Source organism: Emys orbicularis, chromosome 8 (assembly GCF_028017835.1).
Source record: "Emys orbicularis isolate rEmyOrb1 chromosome 8, rEmyOrb1.hap1, whole genome shotgun sequence".
Classification (NCBI taxonomy): Eukaryota; Metazoa; Chordata; order Testudines; family Emydidae; genus Emys; species Emys orbicularis.
In genome coordinates, this window is record NC_088690.1 from 63,942,476 (window position 1) to 63,964,572 (window position 22,097).

At 49.6% G+C, this 22,097-nt stretch overlaps 1 protein-coding gene across 2 annotated transcripts in view; it reads left to right on the forward strand.

The window, feature by feature from the left end:
- PBX1 (PBX homeobox 1) overlaps window positions 1–22,097 on the forward strand; it is a 241,576-nt gene that overhangs the window by 183,197 nt on the left and 36,282 nt on the right. For both annotated transcript variants that reach the window (XM_065409285.1, XM_065409286.1), the window contains exons 3-5: window positions 12,779–13,023; window positions 19,768–19,958; window positions 20,463–20,598. In XM_065409285.1, the coding sequence (XP_065265357.1) occupies window positions 12,779–13,023; window positions 19,768–19,958; window positions 20,463–20,598 (572 nt within the window). The remainder of the gene's footprint in view (window positions 1–12,778; window positions 13,024–19,767; window positions 19,959–20,462; window positions 20,599–22,097) is intronic.

Sequence of the window (22,097 nt, forward strand, 5' to 3'; positions counted from 1 at the left end):
ATCTCGTTTGGGTCATGGTTACAGATGACAATGCACTAGCGAGAATGAACAGGGCTGAACTCTGAGTCCAGGCAGAGTTGGCAGCACTGATAGTTAGAAAATACTTCTTTTTACTTAGGTCTGTGGAAATGTGTGGTGGAAACTGGCCCTTAGTTTCACAATGGTCCTCCCTTTCTGAAAAAAAGTTCCCTTTTTGCAGGCTGGAATTTTCCGCCCTTCATCTCAGCACAGAGATGGCTCCTTCTGGAAAGTTTGAGCAAAATCTGTTTATCCATTTTTAAGTTTTGGAAAGGAGGTGGGGGAAATATACATTTCCTGTTTGAAGTAGATTTTAAAAAGAAGCATTTTGCTCATGTATGACACTCTCTGGAATGTATTGTGTGTGTCTGTAGAAAAAAATAGATTTTCAAAGGAGTGTGAGAGTTAGTCACCCAAATCCCTTTGACTTTCAACTTCTTTAGACTTTTCCTGAAAACCCCAGCCTAAGATTAGGAGTGTAAACTGATTAGGCTAGTAAAATACTGTAAATGCGAATAGACCCAGGTTTAAAAAGATTTGAGTGGATCAACAGTGTGCAAACGGTTTCACCTCTGTTGTTCTGACCGTTAATGTCAATTGGACGTCTATGCACACTTGCCAAGAAAGCTGAGGTTACCTTGCTGTGTCTGTCTTGTGGGCCCTTGAACTGGTGGCGGGGAAGCATTTCACCTAGCTGGGAAATGAGTGTCTATCAGATGGTCATTCTCCAGTTTACACAAAGCTCCTGTCAGGGGGCTGATATTTTTGTTGTCACTGAATGTGGGTCACTGAGGTGACCTGAGATTTAAAGTGAAAAGCCAGGACACCTGTGGTAGCAGTGAGGGTCACTGCGGGGTGAGTCGGAGGATATTGGTAGCTGAGGCCGATGCTCACCCCCCTTCTCCTGCCCCACTCTCTGTGGGTCTAACTGTGTGGGAGTGCTGGCGTGAGGCTTCATGCAGGGGTGGGTCACTGGTCACAGGTCTGCTCTGCACCGAGGGGCGTTATCCCCCAGCCCGGGTAGACAGACACATGCCGCTAGCTGGCCTTGAGCTAGCGTGCTGAAAATAGCCATGTGGCTGTTAGAGCGTGGGCAGTGCCTTGCGCTAGCTACCTGAGTACAGACCCTGGGGCAGGGGTGGGCTTCTCCTCAGGCAGCCAGCCCATGCCGCCAGCCCTGCTGCAACGTCCACGGTGCACTTTTTGGTGCGCTCGCTCAAGCAGATCTAGCGTGCGTCTGTGTACCCGGGCTCAGAGGCAAAATCCAGCCGCAGCGTCGACTCCCTGGGAGCGTTCATGGGTTCAGCACGTGGGATTTCATAAAATGGATGGGACACTGGGACTTGATCCATCAAACAAGGACATGGCTAGTTTTCAGGGACACATGTTCACTCTGCCGGTCTCTCTTGCGCCATGCTCTGCAAGTGCTCAGTATGGGCACTAGGTGTCAGTTTGGTCTCCTATAGCAGGTCATTCATTCCACGTGCAGGGACTTTCAAGGGGGTGCCTTAATTTCATCCTGTGCGCTCTCCTCTGCCTTTGCCTCTCCATCGAGGAACTGCTGAGGGGCGTCTTCCGGACCCAATGTCTTGAGGGCCTTAAAGTTGAAGCTGGGGCACTGGCCGGGCACTGGCCTGGCACTGGAGCAAAGCGGAGTGGTGTGGTGTTTTCTTGGTGGCTTTTCTTCCCCAGGAGATGCTGCATTCTGGGAAAGCCAGAGCGCCTGGGTTACAGCATTTCCACCTGCCCCAGATACTGTCGGCTTCACTAGCCCTGCATGGAGATATTGAATTTTGCTGAGAGGAGTGTGGTAGCTTCCTAGTGTGCTGGAGGAGGGAGAATGCAAATTACGTCACTGCTGCTGCCGGCGTATCCTGAGATTTCAAGGCATTGTAGCACCTTGGCCTAGGGAGGGCAGATGCCTTTGGTGGAGGCAAGAGTGCCGGGTCTTGGCTAGCTGCTCAGATGGTTTCCCCCTCCCTATCATCACTTCTGTCTGCTTGGGATCAGCTGGTGACAGCTGCTCTTCATCCAGGGGCTGATCTCTGTCAAGTGCTGGGGTGTCTGGGTGACGACATTGGTCCCATCTGCTGAGCGGAGCATCTATCCTCTCTTTCACCACCTAAATTGGGACACAGATCCAGACCCTGTGTTGCCCCATGCCCTCCTTCCCTTCCCCCAAATCCCAGTCCATTATTGCCAGCCTCAGCCTTCACATACGTTGCTCTCCTGGCAAATGGCACACACACTGTCCTGGGTTTGATAAGCAATGGCCCTTGGGGAGCCTGGAGGGTGGGGTTTCTAACTGACCTGCCCAAGGAAAGGCAAAGAGATCCGCCCTGGGACAGGAAATCCCTCTCCCAAATCCAAGGTGGGCCTGAGAGTTTTCAGCTCTGCTCTTCCACAGTGGGAGGGGAGGCAAGGAAACCATAGCACGTTGTTTAAGCACTGAACTTGTTACCGTGCGCAACCCAGCTCCATTGTCTTCCACGCAGCTGAGCCCACTCAGAGCAGGACTGAATCTGGCCCCGTGGCCTTCCCCATAAATCATTCCCTAGAATAAATCTAGGGAAACTGCCCCCATCTTTTCTTATGCAGAAGCCGCTGACTTTTGCTGAGTTTCTGTCTCCTAGGGCCCATAAACAAGAAAGCCCAAGAGTTCCCTTTAATTTCCCAGCTCACCTTTACATTGGGCCACTGGTGAGTAACTTAGGCTTTGTTTGAAAAAAGAGGAGCTTAAATAACCTTTGTAACTGGAAATGTGTTTGGGGCTGGGGTGGGGCAGGACGGGAGTCTTGGTTATTTTAATTCAATGAAGCCAGGTTGTGACATAGGACAAACCCAAAGCCATCGTCCTAATTGCTTTGGCCAAGCTGAAGGGTAATAAACAAAAAGCAGTCAGTCATGAAGTGTTTCAAACCCTCCCATTTTCAATGGTATAAAGTGTTACAATTAACGCAAGGCAGGAGGGAATCTAGCTGTTTAAGATTCAGTATGGCCAACCCCAGCCACATGATTCAGGCTGTAGGAAATCATGAGACTGGCTTAAAAATAATGTGATTTAAAAAAAAAATTAAAAATCTGGGGTTCTTTTTCTTGGCCTCCTGGTTTCTGGGTCATGTTTGCAAGTTTTCACTGCAACCATGAGGGCTGAAAACTTGCATTCTTTTAAAGTGAAATGAGCGATTCTCCCACGATCATGGGACTCCAGCAGCTGGGGCTCTAAGAACGCTACCAAATATTGCAAGGGCCGTGATAAAATCATGCGAGGGATTATTTTTAGCCTGACAGTGACCTTTTAACGTCTGGCTGCGTAACACTTCCAGGGGAGTTTCTGCGTTGGCATTCATGCAGAGGTGCAATGCTGCCTCACTGTGCATGGGTGAGCATATATGTGAGGAAGGGTGGCTGGTGAATGATAATAGCCAGCATCATGGGTCTCCCTAGAGATACTCTTCCACTCCTGGACTCTTGGCTCTCCACTGGAGACATCCCCAATTCCATGGGGAAAGCCATTCTAGAGGGTAGACCATGACCCCATGGCTGCAGCAGAAGAACCCTCAGCTTCTCTCAAGCCCCTGGGTTTTTCCAGCATATCTTAAGCACAGTGGAGGCAGGGAAGAAAGCCCTTTTGAAAATCACAGCCTAATCACTCCCATCTGCTCAGTGCTGCTTCCCATCGCCGCCTGCCAGGATGCTCGCCTCCGACGCTAAGTGGCACATTATTTTCGATAACTTGCAATCATTTGCTGGAAATCTCCTCCTCCTTTAAAAGGTCCCCCTGGAAAGACGATTCGACAAAACATAGGGCAGCCCACCCAGCTCAGGCTGACGTTTGAATTCTTCATCCGTGTTACCGGAAGTACGACCTCGCTGTATTTCATGGTGGGTTTGGTCAAGATTCCAACCACTGGGACTCATTTTTACCCAAATGCACTTCAAAATTAGAGCCAAAAAGGAGCTACTAGGTCTTTCTAGTTCAGGGGTAGGCAACCTATGGCACGGGTGCCGAAGGCGGCACGCGAGCTGATTTTCAGTGGCACTCACACTGCCCAGGTCCTGGCCACCGGTCCGGGGGGTTCTGCATTTTAATTTAATTTTAAATGAACCTTCTTAAACATTTTAAAAACCTTATTTACTTTACATACAACAATAGTTTAGTTATATATTATAGACTTATAGAAAGAGACCTTCTAAAAAGGTTAAAATGTATTACTGGCACGCGAAACCTTAAATTAGAGTGAATAAACGAAGACTCGGCACATCACTTCTGAAAGGTTGCTGACCCCTGTTCTAGTTCATCTTCCCACCCTGCCAACCCACAATGGTTCCCTACAGTCTCTTCTCCAATGGTTCCATCACATCCCTTTAGAGACTATTACACAGGCTAATAAACAACATTCTTCCTGATGTGCAACTTTACTTTTCCCTTAGCCCAATTTCAAGCTCTTCATCCTATCAATTTACATCCAAAGACTCTTTGCCAACTACATATAGGAATTACTTCACTGAAATGCAGCTGCCTCTGGGGTGCAATGTGGGAGCTCTTTTACCAACACTGTGCAACAGCTGAGGATAGGAAGCAAAGAAGAGTATTTTATCGAAACTACAAGGTTAATTATTCTACTGTGATTGGAATCTGACCAGGACATGTGAGCAAACAACACCCCTTCTCTTTCAAACAGCACCCTGCTGCCTTTAGGCATTCAGGGAAATTGGCGTTCTGTCCCCGTCGGAAAGATGGCAAGAACTTGGCAACTTGATCCTTTTTTCTGCATAATGGACCATGTCTCCCATCATTCTGCATCCCTTCTCTGCAGAGCATGCTCCTGAATGCAAGGTCTTCAGCATGTCAACCACCACCCTGGCTCGCTGCCTAGCTTTAACTGGATCCATTATGCTATCTCCCCCCCCCCCCCCCCCCCCGCACACCTATGACTTTAAGGACTGAAAAGCAACATCTGAGGAGGAAAGAGATGTAAATGTGGGAGGTGGAGGGGGCTCCCTAGGAGTGTTTAAGAGCCAGCACTCAACAGCTGGATGGGATCACTCCACAACTCCCTTCCTGATGAGGCTCCCAAAGGAATTCAGCGCTCAGCCAAGGGTTGTACTGCTGTGATCGGGGGATTGTGAGGATGGTAGGGAGTAAATGAGGGGATGAGAAGCAGCCCAAAGACCCTCTTGTAAGTTTCATCAGTGCTCCAATTTGTGCTCCTAAGAAGCAGACTTCTCCTCTTCTGTTTGATCAGTGCCCTTGCTGGTGTTTTGTCCATTGCTCTCAAAATGGGGGAGGCAGAGAGTCATGCAGCCTCCAGGTTGGAAAGAACTTGCTCATGATGCATCTTAGAGCATCTGGAATCCTAACACTTCCAGGACCGCCTGCCTGTTCAGGAACTCCTTGCAATTTTCACGCCTCTGTCCCAGGTCCCCACAGAGCAGGGCAGTTAAAGAACCTAGGGCTGAGGTCAGGCTTTGCCATGGAGCATTGCTCCATGGGGATCTGGCATCATGTCTGTGTTGTGCGAGTCCATGTGTCCTCTCGCAGATGATGATGATAACCCCTTGCTCTGAATAGAGCAGGGAGCCATTTCCTGAGTCGCATGCGTGTGCAATGCCGAAGCAGAAAATCCAAGCCTGAACCGCTGAACTAGACTTTCTCAGTGCAGCACGCACAGGCAAATCTCCAGAGTGGAAGGAGGTACCTGCTGAACTCATGAGTGTCCTGCCTGCCAGCAGGCCTGGGGAGCTGCTGTGTGACCAAGTGGGAAATGAGCAGAGGATATGATGCCCAGTGGGCCCAAGGCAGGAAGAAAGGAGAAGGGATGTGGGAGGATGCTGCTGTGATTGGATCGTGCCGCGGTCCCTGTAGAGCTCCGGCTGTGGATACATTACTAATAGTGCTGTCTGCATCCCTAGCACCTCCATTAGTGACCCTCGGGCTCCGTTACGAGCAGCAGGCAGTGATCATTTATCCCCATTTTAGAGCTGGGGAAACAGAGGCAGAGGTGAAGGGACTTTCCCACAGTGAGTCAGCGGTAGGGGCACTACTGTTGAGCTTTCAGCTCCCTGCTCTAGCCGTTAAACCACACTGCCTTCCCGAGCCATAGGTGCCTTATCAGCACTTGCCAAGGGGGCAGGGAGATGCCCATACTGCATCCTTGCATCTGTGGAGCAGGAGGCTCAGAACTGGGGCTGGGACAGACCTTCAGGGTCCGAGGAAAACTTCTGAAATACCAGGCCAGGAGAGAGGGGGAAGGTGGGAAATGAAGGGCGGAGGGAATGGGCCGAGGCTGCGGCCTGCGCAAAGGTGCGTAGCCCTGGAGAGAGACCCTCCGGCTCCATGCCCCAGGAAAGCGGCTAGAAGGCTCAGTGTGATGGGAATGGGAGAGTCATCTTGCTTCCCACGAGTGGTTCTGGCATGGCGCAAGCAAGCCTTGTGGGCGCTTTCTGAGCCTCACCGATTGATTTCGGGACTGCTAACTGCAACGGCGGCTGACTTGCAGGTGGATTGTTGCATGCTGGGACCTGTCGTCTCTGGAGCTGGGACCTGCGTATTAACGATGCAGATGGTCATGGGGCGAGCTTTGCCCCTGGGTTGCATGTTGGTCACCCCCGTGACCTGACAAAACCCTGGCTTTGTTACTTGAACACCATCTAGGGAGGAGTGTGCCGGTGGATGGAGAGCTGGTCCTGATCTCGTTGTCCCACCCGATAACCTGACCCCGATAACGCTGAGGAATGTCCCCTCCATGATTGCATCCAGCCTGGGAGGTCAGAAATTAGCGGCAAAGGCATTTTGCAGCAGCCCAAATTGGGAGGAGGCGTGTGGTTTTTGTTTTGTTTGTTTATTTATTTGGGCAAAAGCCGGTTCTTTGTGAAGGAAGAGCATCCTCTAGCGGCAGTCAGCGGAGCCGGCAGGTTTGTCAGGCTGTCAGTGGAGCAGCCAAGGACAAAATATTCTTTTTTCCCCCTAGTTCTTAGCCTGTATTTCTTTTCTATCACGAAGAGCAGCAAATTGAGTGTGCTGGGCTATTGGGTCTCCACCTTGGGCCGTGGGAAGGGTGCCTCTGAGGACAGAGGAGAAATTAGGGAATGTCTGGTTTCTCTTCTAAGAAACTGAGGGGTGGGGGGGAGAGCGGAAGAAAATACCGTTCTGCCAAATTGGTTTTATTTTCACTTTGTTTTCCCCTTTCTCCCGGGACAACTGACAGCCTGGGAGAACGAAGGCCTTCTTTGACCATTCATAGGCGGCGTCCCCACACACTGACCCCCTTGGCCCCATTCTTGGTTTCTGCATCGCCCCCAACGAGGCAGCCAAAGAGGGGGTGTGGTCGGTACCAGCTGCGAGGTGGTGGTGTCTGATGTGCTCCTACCTCCACCAAAATCAGTGGTGTTAAGGGCACTGGGGCTGATAACCCCTTGGTTCAAATGAATTCGTAACTGTCCAAATGTTCATTAAAGAGTCTGTCACCGACACAGATGCCCTGGGCCAAATCCTCAGCTGATGTAAATTGACATAACTGTTATCTGCACTGATTTGCACCACCTGGGGGAGCTGATCCCAGAGAAACCCTATAAAGGGATTTGCACAGAATGCTGTTAAATTCCCTCACCGATTTCCAAATTCTCTTTCCCACCTCCCGGGTATGGAAATCCACAGACTCCAATGCCCCAGCTTGGAGTGTGTCTGACTGTCAGGAATGGGTCCCTTGTCCCTTTAAACCCATTTCCAGCTGAGCAGGGGATGAACAGGAGAGAGGTAAAGGGCCAATCCGCTCAGCAGAGCCTTGATCATATGTGATAGTTGCTGGATTAGGTAACAGCTCTGCTGCTTGAAATTGGATCGTGGTGGATGAGTGTTAACATCTCGGGTGTCCTGGCAGAAGGTTCATTTGAGTCTTATACGGTGCTGGGAAGATAAAGGAGCTTTTAAATAATCATTTTGTCTCCTACTCACCAGAGCACAGACTTCAAGCAATAACTAGGTGGCATCAGGTCTGCTTAGACACATTGGCCTTTTCATTTATTTATTTAATAGTGTTATTCTACCTGGCTAGCCAAACAGGCACAATTGCTGCAAATCCCAGCACCTTCTCACCCAGCTGATTTTTGGATTCCACTCATTAAACATATATAATTATAATGTAATAGTAATATAATGTGTACTCACACAAATATGCAGATGTAGATATAATAGAACACAATGTGTGTGTGTTTCACATTATACAGTAATATTACTAAGCACCTATATAGCGCTTTTTAAAAAAAAAAACTCTACACACACACACACACACAGACTAATTAATCACACATGCACTCCTGACTAGGCAGTGAGTTTTTATTATTAATATGAAAAATCTCTCTTTTGAAATCCTAATCACAAGTGTGTCTGGCTTGAAATCCTATTTTGTATTTGTTTTCACCTTTTATTTTTGTTTCAATTTGTCTTTTGAGTTTTGTTGGGAAGAACAGGAGATTATTCTCTGCCATTCATGTCATCTTCGTCTCCGTCCCATCTCCTGCCTCCTTTTCCTCCTTTTAAGTTCTGCCGTTTGCCTTTTCTCTTGTTTAGGATTAAGGATCACCAACCCCAAATCAACACACGTTTCATTGACGGTGCTCCACATCTTCTGCTGTGATTTCCTTCCCCACCGTCTCTCCATCTCAAGAGATGTTTTGTTTTCTTTTTGTCCTGTCTGTCAGTTGGCTTGCTTTGTGCGTGTTAGTTATAGAATCTTTCTGTTGATTTTAGCAAAGCATCATATACCTTTACAGTAATACCTATGTAAGAGAGGTGGGGCCTGGGCCAAAATTCTGGATCTCAACTCTTTTGAATTCTTGTCTCTTTGAAACTGGGATCCAGATGTACATTTGGTATCTTCAACCCATCTCTAGTATGTAAATTATAATTGTTAATTAGCAATTGTTTGTAATTTATTATTTTATTTTACTAACAAATTTACTTGCACATTTCAACCCTTTTCACTGACAAAATTTCAAACACAAAAGGGACGAAAAATACTAAAAAGGATTTGTGTCCAGAAAATTACGATTTCAAAGCCATTTGGGGGGTTTTAAGTCTCCTATTATTCATGTTCATTCTCAGCTGAGCCTTTTACTTAAAATTGGTTTCTATTAATAGTAATTGTATCATTCAGAAACTTATTCTAGATTAAGGAAAAATATGTTTCTTGTTATTTTCACTGGCTTGTTACGACTTTTTATTGGCAGCCAATTTTAGATTATTTTTTTAAACTGACAGTAAAACCATTTGCTGATGGTTGGCAGTGCAGATTACAGGGCTAGGAATAATGGGTCAGATTTATTTTAGACATAAGCAAGCATAGCTCCATTAAAATCAATGGATCATCACACAGCTATGCCATATAATATGTATATATTGCCCCACAGAATCTCTATGGAAATTCAGTGCACTGGTTCTTCCTATCTGTTATTAGCATCCCTGACTGTGTCCAGATTCTGTCTAAATGCAGCCGTTTCTTACCCTTCCCAGCAAGGCTTACAAAATTAAAATACAGTCGGTTTAAAAAAAAAAAAAAGGTGATTCAGCATCTTAAATTGCCAGTTTGCCCATTCCCTCCTGCCCCATTTCTTCCCTCCACTTCGGCTGGAGTTTTCAGGCAGGCTGCTTGGTACATATTTACCATTTTGCTACCCAGCTGCCCATTGGCAGAGTGCATACGCACACAAGGGTTTTGCAAACTCAGGCTGGGCCTCCACTTTTGCAAAGTGAGCCCGGAGCAGTGGAGTGCTGCTTTTTTGTTTTTTGTTTTTTGCTGTAATTTTTATTTTTAATTTCAAAAAGCGAGAGAGTGATTTTAGGAAAACACTCAAAGAAAGAGAGTGATTTTATATGTGTTTAAAGCATGAATTGAAGCTGTGAGAATACTAAAAAATTCTCTCTTTGGCAAGTAATTTGTGAGAATATGGTTATTGCTGCTCTCTTGGCTTAGTACAGTTCAAGTAAGTCCCAAGAATGACAAAAATCCGTTTCCAAATAATAAAACTATTATTATTATTATTATTATTTATTTTCCTTTTGTCTTCCACCAGAGGAGCTCCAAGCACATGTCAGTTAAGCCTTGTAAAACCCTTTTTTTTAAAGGCAGGGAAACTGAGGCACAAGTAGTTTAAGGTCCTGATCCTGCAATGAGCTCTGCACAGGGGTCCTGCTTGTTGCAGGATCAAGGCTGAGGGCTTCGTCCAGCTCCCACTGAAGTCGACATGGGTTTTATTGTAGACTTCGACGGGAGTAGGATGAGGCCAGAAATGACTCATGCAAGATCACATGGGGAATGTGTGCAAGAGCTAAGAGCAGAAGCCAGGTTTCCAGACTTGCAGCCGTCTGCCTTATTCTCAGATTTGCCTTCTGTTTGTGATGCATTTCAGCACATTTTGGGGAAATCAAATCCTTGTGTCCTTTGTTTCAGTCATAAAAAATGAGAGAATTGGGAATCCTGCTCTGATTCTGTCTCCTGTTGTATTCTCTGTGTGTGCAACAGCCAGTGCATCAGGTAAAGCAGGCTTGTATTTATTTGGGTTTGCACAGTTGCTGTTAGTGCCTCTAGTTTATCCGCTGTGCAGATCTGAGAACAAGATTTTGGTTCTTGTTAATTTTTCTTCTTGCGAGAACAAAGAGCAGAGCAATCATTTGGTCAGATTCTGGAGTCAGATGTGATCGCAGAACAACAATATGTAGAAATCAACCCCGGGGAAAAGCCCTATGGATTGGAATATAATAGAGTGATTGCATTTCTGGAGAGCACCGTGAACCCACCTATAGAATTCTAGGTTTTTATAGCTCACTATTAAATTTCTGTTGGTTTTAGCCCTCTGGGATTTTCCCCTAAGGGAAGAAAAAGAAACCAATGTAACCAAGAGTTAATATTCGTTGAATGATTATTTCCACCATGAATGAGCTAATATTTGTGCAGCTGTTTGGAAATACAAAGCCATGTTATTAATTAGTCTCGTGATTTCTAGTTTTTTATTTGCCTTTAAAAATATAATGCCCTTTAAAAGACAAAAACAAAACCTCTTCTTCTTCCCATTGTAATTGAGGAGCATGTGTAAACAGTCTGCAGCCCAGGCTGGTCATGTGGAGAACACGATGCCCCGAATAACTAAATGTCCCCTTGCATTGGCCTCACATCTACCTTCCCTGTCACAACCTCATGGGGGTGACCTGCAAAGGCTGCGGAAACAACCAGAACTGGCAAGAGCCCACGGGGCCAGCCAGACGCACATAGGACTCACGATCTATTTATTAAAGCGTCGTGTCTGCAGTGTTAACTCTCAGTGCACCGATGGGTTTCCCCTCCCCTGAAATGGGGGCTGCAGGTGCTGGCAAAGAACCGTCGGCGGGAAATGTCTGCAGCCCCTTGCCCCTTAGCCACCACGCTCTAAGCTCCAGCAGCGGCTCACCAGTGGAGATCTCTCTGCTGACCACAGCCATGGGGCACGGTGGGGACTGCTCTCTCCCCATTCTGTCTCCAGCTGGTGGCAGCTCTTGAGCCTTGGAAAGGATGGGCTCAGTCGGGGCATTCGCCCTGGCACTTCTGCCACCAGTGGGGCCTGTCTGCAGGGTTCCTGTCCCACAAAACTTGGTTCAATCCTTAGTGCTGAGGTCTCTTTGCCATGCCCACTCTAAGGAGGGCTGGTGAAAGGAGTCTGGTTGACAGCCCTGGGGACAGGAGCCCTCTATTTACCCCCAGAGGAAGGGACAGCATGGGAAGTAGCAGTGCGAGCTGGGGCTGCCACCCATCCAGGTTTTTACCCGGACAGTCCGTTTTTTGGCTTCTGTGTCCGGGTGCCATTTAAGGTTGCCAGGTGCCTGGTTTTTGGAGACCTGGCAACCCTTAATCGCACCCAAACCAAAAGCCTGGTTACCGTGGGGTGGAGGGAGGCACCAGCTCGTTAACCCGCGCCAGCTCCTGCTCAGCTGAGGCTGCCTACTACCTGCAGGCAGGCTCCTTGAGATGATCCAGCGAGCAACGGGGGAAGGGGGCAGAGGAGCAACAGGGACGGGGCTTGGGGGGGGGAAGAAGTGAAGTGGGGGCAGGGCTTGGGGGGGAAGAGGCGAAGAAGGGAGCAGGGCCTCTTGGGAAGAGGCAGGCTGGGGCCAGAGCCTCGATGGAAGAGGTGGAGAGGAGGTGGGGCCTTGGGAGAAGAGGCAAGGCAGGGGCCTGGGCCTCAGGGGTCCAGTTACCAGCCATTAGAAAGGTGGCAACCTAGTGCCAGCGTCTCCCAACATGCCCCACCCTACTCCAGAGGGAGCGCCACGGAGGTGAGAGCAGAGTCCGCGGCCCATCCAGGCTGAGACTCTCCCAGTGAGACTGTCACTAGGGGGCCGACCAGCGACAGTTGTGCTGTGGGCTCTGGCCGCTGGGAACTGCTCCAGGCCCCAGCTCACTTCAGGCCAGGGCCAGTATAGAGTCATGAGCTGGTGATTGCGTTGAGTCACTGCCAGCGGGCTGGGTTTGAACGGGTGAGCTAGAGGCGCACTAAGGATTTGCAAGCAAGGGCCAGGTCAGCATAAATAGGGCATAGCTCCATTGAAGTCGGGGGCCAGATCCCCAGCTAGTGTCAATCGGCACGGCTCCACCGACGTGGCTAGAGCTATGCCGAGTTACCTCAGTGGAGAATCTGGCCTTCACTGCCTGCTGAGCTGTTGCTATTGTTTGTGTTCATCCTCAGGGCATTGCTAATCGTTCCTTCCCTCCTCTGTCTCTTCTCACAGTTCTGAGTATCCGGGGAGCCCAGGAAGAGGAGCCCACAGACCCCCAGCTGATGCGACTGGACAACATGCTGTTGGCAGAGGGCGTGGCAGGGCCTGAGAAAGGAGGAGGATCAGCGGCGGCTGCGGCCGCAGCAGCAGCATCCGGAGGGGCTGGCTCAGACAATTCCGTGGAGCATTCTGACTACAGAGCTAAACTCTCGCAGATCCGACAGATCTACCACACGGAGCTGGAGAAATATGAACAGGTAACAGGCTCATTCGCGGAGGCTAAGCAGAGGCTTCCCCCTCTCCCGGCCAAAGCAAAGGCAGGGTTTAAATGAAGCTCTGATCAAGGAAATAAACCCATTCAAGGGATAATCTGCCCATACAGCAGAGGGAAGATAATGCAACAGAAAATGGAGCAGATAAGAGAATCGGTATGTTACCTACACACAATTCTATACGCCAAGCCAGCATGGCTGTGTGTATATGGGCTGGAGCGCTAGTGACATCTATTGTCAAGGTGGCATAAGCGTAGCTGTTACACACCCCTGTAGCTCAGAACTTCCTGAGACATCCACTGTTCAGGCTGAAATCCGACATGGGGAGCTGGTCAACATTTTTGCACAGTTTTTTTTTTTCATTAGAAGAAAAAACTAATTATTATTATTATTATTATTATTATTATTATTTTATTATTAATTTGTTATTATTTATTTATTCATTTGCAAAAAATTGTTGGTGTCAAAAACAATCTGGGGTTTGGTTTGGTTTTTTGCAAAATTTTCTATGATGCATTGTTTTAATCCATGTTTTGTTATCAAAATAGTGTCAGCATTTGAATCAGAATCATTTGAGAAATGCTTCGTTTACTGAAAAGCCCATTTTCAGTAAGAAAACCTGGCTTTTTACCTAAGGATTTTGATCAAAATTTTGATAAATTCATTGAAAGCAACCCTGGAAAACTTTGCGACGAAGGCAAAACTGGGCCATTTCAAACTCTGAGATTTTTTTTTGCAAACCCATTCTGCCACTTTTCAACCAGCTCCTATGACAGGCTTTCTAGTTATGGAGATATACCTATCTCATAGAACTGGAAGGGACCCTGAACGGTCATTAAGTCCAGCCCCCTGCCTTCACTAGCAGGACCAAATACTGATTTTGCCCCAGATCCCTAAGTGGCCCCCTCAAGGATTGAACTCACAACCCCGGGTTTAGCAGGCCAATGCTCAAACCACTGAGCTATCCCTCCCCCAGGCTTGGGTAAAGGGGATTGTTTGGTTTTTAAGCTTGACCAAAAAATATTCACCCCCTCTTAGGAGTAAAAGGAAAGAAGAAGGCTGGTCCAGTGGTTAGGGCCTTAGCTTGGGCCTCAGAAGACCCAGGTTCAATTATCTGTTCTGCTAATGACTCACAGCACCCCTGCGCAGGGCTTGCCTGATTAACCCCCTCCGCCGGCCATGCAGGGCTTGCCTGATCCACCTGGCGTTGTGCCAGAGTCTGATTAGTGGATAAAGACTTGGGCAGTGAATCCCTGCCATACAACTTCCTGTCCTTCTGCTGCGGTGGCTGTGGGGAGCCCAGGCAGCTGTTGATAGGGGAGCCATGAGTCCGAGTTGGGGCAGAGGACCTGAAGCTCAGACATCAAAGCCTGCTGGCCAGGTCCCCTGGCTGTCTGGCCTTTTCAGAATGTCTCCCAAGACCTCTGGATACTGGGTTCTGCCGTAATGTCACTATCATGACTTTCCATCTGCAGAGAGCCCTGACATTGTTCCACCTTTGCTCTCGAAATGGCATGGAAAGGGATAGTGAGAAGGGCACCTTGGCCAGGACTGTCTTGATCTTCCCTGCTGCGTCCTGGGTCCCACCAAGCTGCCATCTCTCTGGGCCAGAGAATCAGAACAGCTTTCCCTCTCCAGTTCCCCCCTCGGGATCAGGGGCAGGGCTCAGGCAGCCCTTTCCAGAGATCCTCAGGCTGCCGGCACTGGTGGCCGTAGAGAATTCAGCCCAGTTCAAGATGGTGCAGCAGGTGATTGGATCCATCTGCAGCCTGTCAATTTCAGTGCCCTACACACCCTGTGGGAGTGCGGAGAGAGGTGACAAGCCCCAAGGGGATGCTGGAAGGGCCGTCAGAGGACCTACTGAGTGTCCCCCCAAGGAGACCGTAAGTTGAGAGGATCCAGGGCTTTTGTGGGGGAGAATTGTGAGGCCTGCTGAGAGGTTTCCACGTTCAGACAGGGCTTGGAGAAGCAGCTGCGCTTTAGGCAGGCTAGTGCGGCTGCTCAGCTCCAAATGCTTTGATTTCTTCTCTTGACGGCTGAATGTGGTTTGTGACCATTGCATCCCAACCACATCAGTTTGCGCTAACCTGAAATCACGCATGTGGGTGGTTGCGTGAGCCTAAGGTGTGGGGTAGATGTCCCTTCCAGGTCACTGCTGTCCTGCTGGCAGGGAAGCTGGCCCCAGGACACAGGAACTAGCTGGGACAGGTCCAGTGTCTGGCTTCACCTCAGGGACCTGATGTTGCTGTGACTCGACACAGCTTTTCCCTGCAGTTTTGTCTATAACAGGGGTAGGCAACCTATGGCACACGTGCCGAAGGCGGCACACGAACTGATCTTTAGTGGCACTCACACTGCCCGGGTCCTGGCCACCGGTCCAGGGGGCTCTGCATTTTAATTTAATTTTAAATGAAGCTTCTTAAACATTTTGAAACCTTATTTACTTTACATACAACAATAGTTTAGTTATATATTATAGACTTATAGAAAGAGACCTTCTAAAAAGGTTAAAATGTATTACTGGCACGCGAAACCTTAAATTAGAGTGAATAAATGAAGACTCGGCACACCACTTCTGAATGGTTGCCGACCCCTGGTCTATAACGTTCTTTTGCATGTGAAGATGAGGCAGGCTGAAATTACTTGGAGTCTGTAAGCACGGGGCTGGCTCTTTCAGCACCTAGGTAAACAGCCAGGAGGGGGTATAGCAGACCTCTCAGACGAGAGAGGTTTCCTCATGACTTACGTGGATTGTATAGGGGCCAGTGGTTCTGCTGTACAGTCACCTTCACAAGGGCTCTGACCAACTAGCTGTATCTACTGTGTAGTTAGCTACAGTTGATGTCTTTAGAGCATCATGGGATGATGGGACAGCAAGGGGAGTGGAGGATCCACACTCCATTAAGAACAGAAGGGGAGAAGCAATTGAAATGATGTCTTCAACTCAGGGGATTGAACCCAAACCCTTGGGTTCTCCCGTATAAATGTCAGTCTGTGAAAGGGTGAGGGGCTGTTTTACACCATATATAGGCTGTGCCCCAGGTTACCTTCTACCCTCCTAAGGAAGACACAGTCCGAGCGTACACAAGCTCAGAAAGAAGGGCACTGCAGAGTTCTCCTCTGAGAACACCTTCCCCATCCTGGTGAGGCCTCAGCTGGAGTAGTGTGTCCAGCTCTGGGCGCCACACTTGAGGAAAGATGTGGACACGGTGTAGGGAGTCCAGAGGAGAGCAACAAAAATTATCAAAGGGTTCGAAACCCTGACCCGTGAGGAAGGTTAAAAAGACTGGCCCTGTTTAGTCTTGGGAAAAGAAGACTATGGGGGGACCCTAGAACAGTCTTCAAATGTGTTAAGGGCTGTTATAGAGAGAATGGGGATCAATTGTTCTCCATATCCACTGCAGGTAGGATAAGAAGGAATGGGCTTCATCTGCGGCAAGGGAGATTCAGGTTAGATAGTAGGTGCCAGGTTTCTGTCTCTAAGGGGAGTTAAGCTCCGGAACAGGCTTGCAAGGTAGGCTGTGAAATCCTCGTCAGTGGAGGTTTTTAAGAGCAGGCTGGACATACACCTGTCAGGGATGGTCTAGGTAGACTTGGTCCTGCCTCAGTGCTGAAGGCTGGACCTGATGACCTCTCGAGGTCCCTTCCAGCCTGACATTTCTACAGTTCTGTGAATCAGGTGATTGTCACAGTAGCAGCCTCCCCTTCACAGCATCTCCCAAGTGCCGGAGAGTTCTGGCTTTTGGGGCAGTTGCTCCAAGACTACCCTTATGATTTACAAGGCCCAGCAAGAGCAGGGCCCCGGGTGCCACAAGGGCAGTGAGCTACCCCGTTCGGATGGGTCTGGGGAGAGAGAGCAGCAACTTGCCCCGTGTGAAGCGGGGGCACTGCTCTGGGTGCGTTGCGTGGCTGTCCGGGGGCCCCAAGGTGTGAGGCCCAGCCCAGCCAGCCCTGCTTTCAGCACAGAGCAGTGAAGTTCTTGAGCAACTCGTTGCTTTTCCTCTTCATCTTTCAGCCTCCCTTTCAGAGCCGGGCTGTCATCTGTGTTGCTAAGTGGTTTGCTTTCCCTCTGGCCCAGCAGCCCCTGGCTGCACGGACCTGCCAGCATCCAGCATCTGATGCAGCAGACTGAGAAAATGTATTAAAAACAAACATCCCCCGTGGGCATGAGAGGAGCGGGGGACCACGGGTGGTGGGAGCACGCACAGCAGGGCGGTGCTGTGCCGTCAGCACACTAATTCCAGTGATTACCTGCTTGCCCTTTCATGTCAGGGCGCCTGTCTCGCGCTGCCTGCGCTGCTTTAATTATTATCATTATTGACTTGTTATCGGATGTGCTGGAAACCTGCAGCACTGTGTCACCTCAGTGCTCGCAGCCACTTGATGTGGGTCGTTTGGGGGGCTCTGACTCCGCCCCCTCTCTTTGGGACCTGCATGCCTGCAGAATTAACCGTTCCCCGTGTCGGCAGCCCAAGGTGCATTTGAGCCACCAGCAGCCGCTGCTTCCCACACTTGCTTCTGGCCCACTCCCACCATCCTGTCCTTTGGCACCTCTCTCCCCCCGCCTGAGGGGCAAGCACTCCGAGACCTGGGACCATCCATAAGTAACATCTGTAGCACACCCAGAGTTAGGACAGGCCACCTCACGTGCATCATAACAGCAGCTGATCCTGGGTGGGCTTAAATCAAGAAGGAGTTGGCAGCTCCCAGGCACCCCATTGCACAGCAGACCACGTGCATTATGGGAGAGCTGGTCTCATAAGGCACTGGGTACTTCAGCAGGATCGCAGGCCAGTATACTCAGACTGTTGGCCTCCCTGCGAATGGAAGGAGGAGGGATACCAGACTGGTCGAGATGTTGGTCTGATCCAGTATGTCAGGGATGAAGGGACCAGTACGGCTACCAGATTGAAAGGACCGTGGTTCTGATCTGATGTGACAAATCCTATATTTTTCTGGCTCCTCCAGCCAACCCCAAAGCAAAAGTAATAGGGGGTAGGGGTGGGGTTCAGCCTTTGTCCCAAACAAAAGGCTTTATGCAGCCCAGCTCTTCCCATTCCCCCAGCACCAAGGAAACAGCATCAACTCCTCCTCGCCTGCTCAGTTTGGGTTCGGCAGCCTACCCCCAAAAGCCCATTCTCTGCAAGGCAGGAGAGAGAACTTTTTCCTCTCCCTATGGAGAGCCAGCCTAGCCTGGCCTCCTCGTTCCCTATATCTCTGTCCTAATGACCCCCAATGGAAGACTCTTCCTTTCCCTTCCTTAGGCATTCAGAGTGGGACAGTTCTTCTCCCTTTCCCCCGCTGCAGTTTTGAACCCCTTCCCCCCTACGTGTGCACAGTCCTACACCCATTCCCAGGCCTGGTGTGAGGATCAGCAGTAATAGTAATTAACATTTACAGAACTCTTGCATCTTCAAAGTGAAGTACCAATATGTGTTAATCGGGGCCTGTTCTAAAGATTAGAGAGAAGGGTTTGGGCCAGATATGGATTATATGGCTTCCCACCTTCATAGTGTCTGAGCACCTACTGTATTTATCCTCACAACACCGCTGCGAGGTAGGGAAGTGCTATTAACGCTGTTACAGATGGGGAAACTGAGGCACAGAGCAACTAACTGATTTGCCTGAGGCCACACAGGGAGCCTGTGGCAGAAGAGATACTTGAACCCAGGTCTCCAGAGTCCCAGACTAACACCCAACCCACTGGACCATCCTTCCTTTCTGATCCCTCTTAAAGCTCCTAAGGCCTCTGCCCAGCCATCCGTTCTGTTCTGGATTCTGTGCAGTGACTCCCCATCACTGTCTCAGATACTGGCTGCGCAGTTTATTGCTGGATGTTTTTCTCCTGTTTCTCACTTAATCTGTTTCCCTGGCGGGCAGCCCATCACCAGACAGATACAGAGGAATGGGAGGGAGCTGAGGAAAGGGCAGCCACATAGATCCAGGGGCAGGAGGGCTCCTAAACTGAAGAAGGGTTAAAAGCTGACCGTGTGCAGCCATGATGAAGGGAAGGCCCTACTGTGACTGTCTGCCACTGGTAGAAGGATGGGAGCACTCAGGAAGGAGAGGGCTTGGTTAGAGTGATCCAAGGAGGACCCAGGGTTCCGGGATGGAAGCGAGCAGAGGACAATGGCGGTTAAGCAGCAGGGAGATGGTGTAGAGGTGAGAGACTGTTATAGTCCTCTTAAGGTGGAAGCTCCACTACTTGGGTCATTTTTAAATCCTAGACTGGACAAAACACACACACAAAAATAAGGGAATAATCCCGCACAAGCTGGCGAGTGGACGAGGGGCCTGATCCAAAGCCCATTGAAATCAGTGAGAATCTTTCCCTCAAGTTCTCAATGGGCTGTGAATCAAACTCTAAATGACCCAACAGGTCCTCTCCGTCTGGCCGCTAGGGATACTCTGAAGGGTTGGGCCCAGTTTCGTCTCCTCCCTGGCCCATTTTAAGGCTCTTTCCTTTAGAAACCCTCACCACCGCCTCAGGGCTGAAGTTGCAGGCAGCTTGATCCCCACCGTGGAAAGGGGAAGTGGTCCGACACTATGGAAACGGGTGCGGTGTCAGGTTGCGGCTGGGTGGTTAGATCTCGTTAGCTGGTTGCTGTGCTGCTCCGTGGGGGTGCTGGGCTGGTGTCCTTATCTGGCTGTGCTGGCACCATATAGTCTTGAACACGGCCGAATGACCCTCCGATCCCGGGGTTTCTTTTGTTTTTCTTGCCGTCCCAGGCGTGCAACGAATTCACCACCCACGTGATGAACCTCCTGCGTGAGCAGAGCCGGACCCGGCCCATCTCACCAAAGGAGATCGAGCGGATGGTCAGCATCATCCACCGCAAATTCAGCTCCATCCAGATGCAGCTCAAGCAGAGCACGTGCGAAGCCGTCATGATCCTGCGCTCCCGATTTCTAGATGCGCGGTTAGTTCTCCCATCTCCCGCCTGAGAGAAAATGCTTTGGCAGGGGTGGGAAGGGGGGGGTGTCTCATCTCTCATGTTGGCCTTTAGACAGAGCAGACACTGCAAAGATCTGCTCTGGTCTGGCAGAGGTGGGACAACCAATGGATCTGATCCAGTATGAAGGCAAGGGACCAGAACAGACGGGCTAATGTGGTTTGAGACGCAAGTGGATCAAATCCCCAGCCCACCCTGACTACCCTGTCATGCAGTCTCCTTCACCAGCCCGCCTGGGGACCAACCTTCTAATCAGGGCACTGGCCGGGGGGAGGCAGGTCAGAGGCCAGGTGGGTCCAGAGCTTCCCTCGCAAGGTGTTGCAAAGTTTGAGTAGAGGAGGTTTGCAAAGTACTTTGCAATGGAGAGGCAAGAGGCACCATGGAACTGCAAAATATGATTCCCACCCCCAGAGCGCTTTCCCTCTTTCTGGAGCCTTGGCCCTGATTCTGTTCCATTTTCTCCTTGCCAAGGCGGAAGAGACGAAACTTCAACAAGCAGGCTACGGAAATCCTGAATGAGTATTTCTATTCCCATCTCAGCAACCCTTACCCTAGTGAGGAAGCCAAAGAAGAGCTAGCCAAGAAGTGCGGCATCACAGTCTCACAGGTAAGGGGACGGGCAAAGGGAGTGGCACCAAAATAACGGCCTCGCGTTTTTTCATCAGGGCACAAATAACCACGCAAGCGTCTCTTTACTGATCTCCACAGCGGTGGTGGGTGAATTGCGGGGTGAGTGCTAGATTGGTAGCAAGAGAATAATTGGAGGCTGCATGGAACAATGGGGAACAAGGCCCATTGAGGAAGAAGGGTGGATTGGGAGGGTAAGTATTAGGGCAATCACCTGGAAGGGATGGAGATGGACATGGCAGGGGCTGGCTGGGACATTGCAGAGTAGAGCCAATGTGGAATTTAAGCAGTAGAGGTTGAGGGGTGCATGCTGGGGGGGCAAAGTGAGAGTTGAGCAAGGCGACCAAGAGATTTCTGGGGCAAGTGCTATGTTTGGCCAGTGCCTGGCCTCACAAGCTACTGAACAACCAACAAACACACGTGGGGCTTGGCAGGGGTTTACTTGCTGGAGCTGTGTGAGCAAGGACCAGGAAGGAGGCCGTGGCTAGAGTGGGGTTTCTGGTGTGAGGGTCTCATGGCTGCGGATGGGGGGGTGGATTTGCAGGGTTGTTTCTTTCTGTCTAAAGGCATAGAGGGTAATTACTCTTGTATTTGCTGAATGCAATGCCTCTCTCATCTGCTGGCACATGCAATTTTTGTATGGAAACAGGATATTCACTAGCTACACCACAAGGTGTGCCTATGTAATTAAAGGGGCAGGTGAATAGCCTCTGTGCCCCTGGAACGTATAGCATTGACCGGCATGCTGATGCAAGGCTTGAGCAGAGCAGTTGAGCGTCTAATTTGCAACCGCCACATTCTTGGTTGTCAATTATTCTCAGCCCCTTCCTTCCCTCCATCCCCCCCCCTGTTCCTCCTACTGCATTTGGCTGCCAGAGGCTGAAAAGTCTGGAACCAATCAGCATGCCCTCTTGTATTCTTGCCCACAGCCAATCCACATGCTTTCCGGGAGTCAGCCATCTTGTGCTCCCTCATGTTCACAGACCCAGGTTTGTGGTGTCATTTGGGTCACACGTTCACATGAAGATGACAACAGTAACTGGGGCCAGATCCCCACCCAGAGTGGCTGTTCAGTTTCTCTGGAAGGAACAACATCAAACTGGAGACTGTAGTCATCTGTAATCCTGAGGGAATCTTGCTAATTGCTCCTTAAATGCTCATGTAGTGACCTCCAATCAACAACCATATCATCTACATTAGAAGACCCAAATGACCATCAGTCCATCCCAAGGTTACACATGGGAAATGGGGCATGCTGGTTCTAATAAACCAAGCACTGTCCTGGTGTTTCATCCTGAACTTTGAATTGACCCTGGATGTTTTTATGGGATCCAACAAAGTTCCATTAACTTCTTTGTAATTCGCATGCCATCTCTGCACTCCCTAGTGCCTGGAGCAGAAAGAGCCAATTTCCAGGAGAAAAACTGTTCTTGTGATCTTTCTGAGCAAACTGAAATAAGGAAACATTGCTGCTCTCCT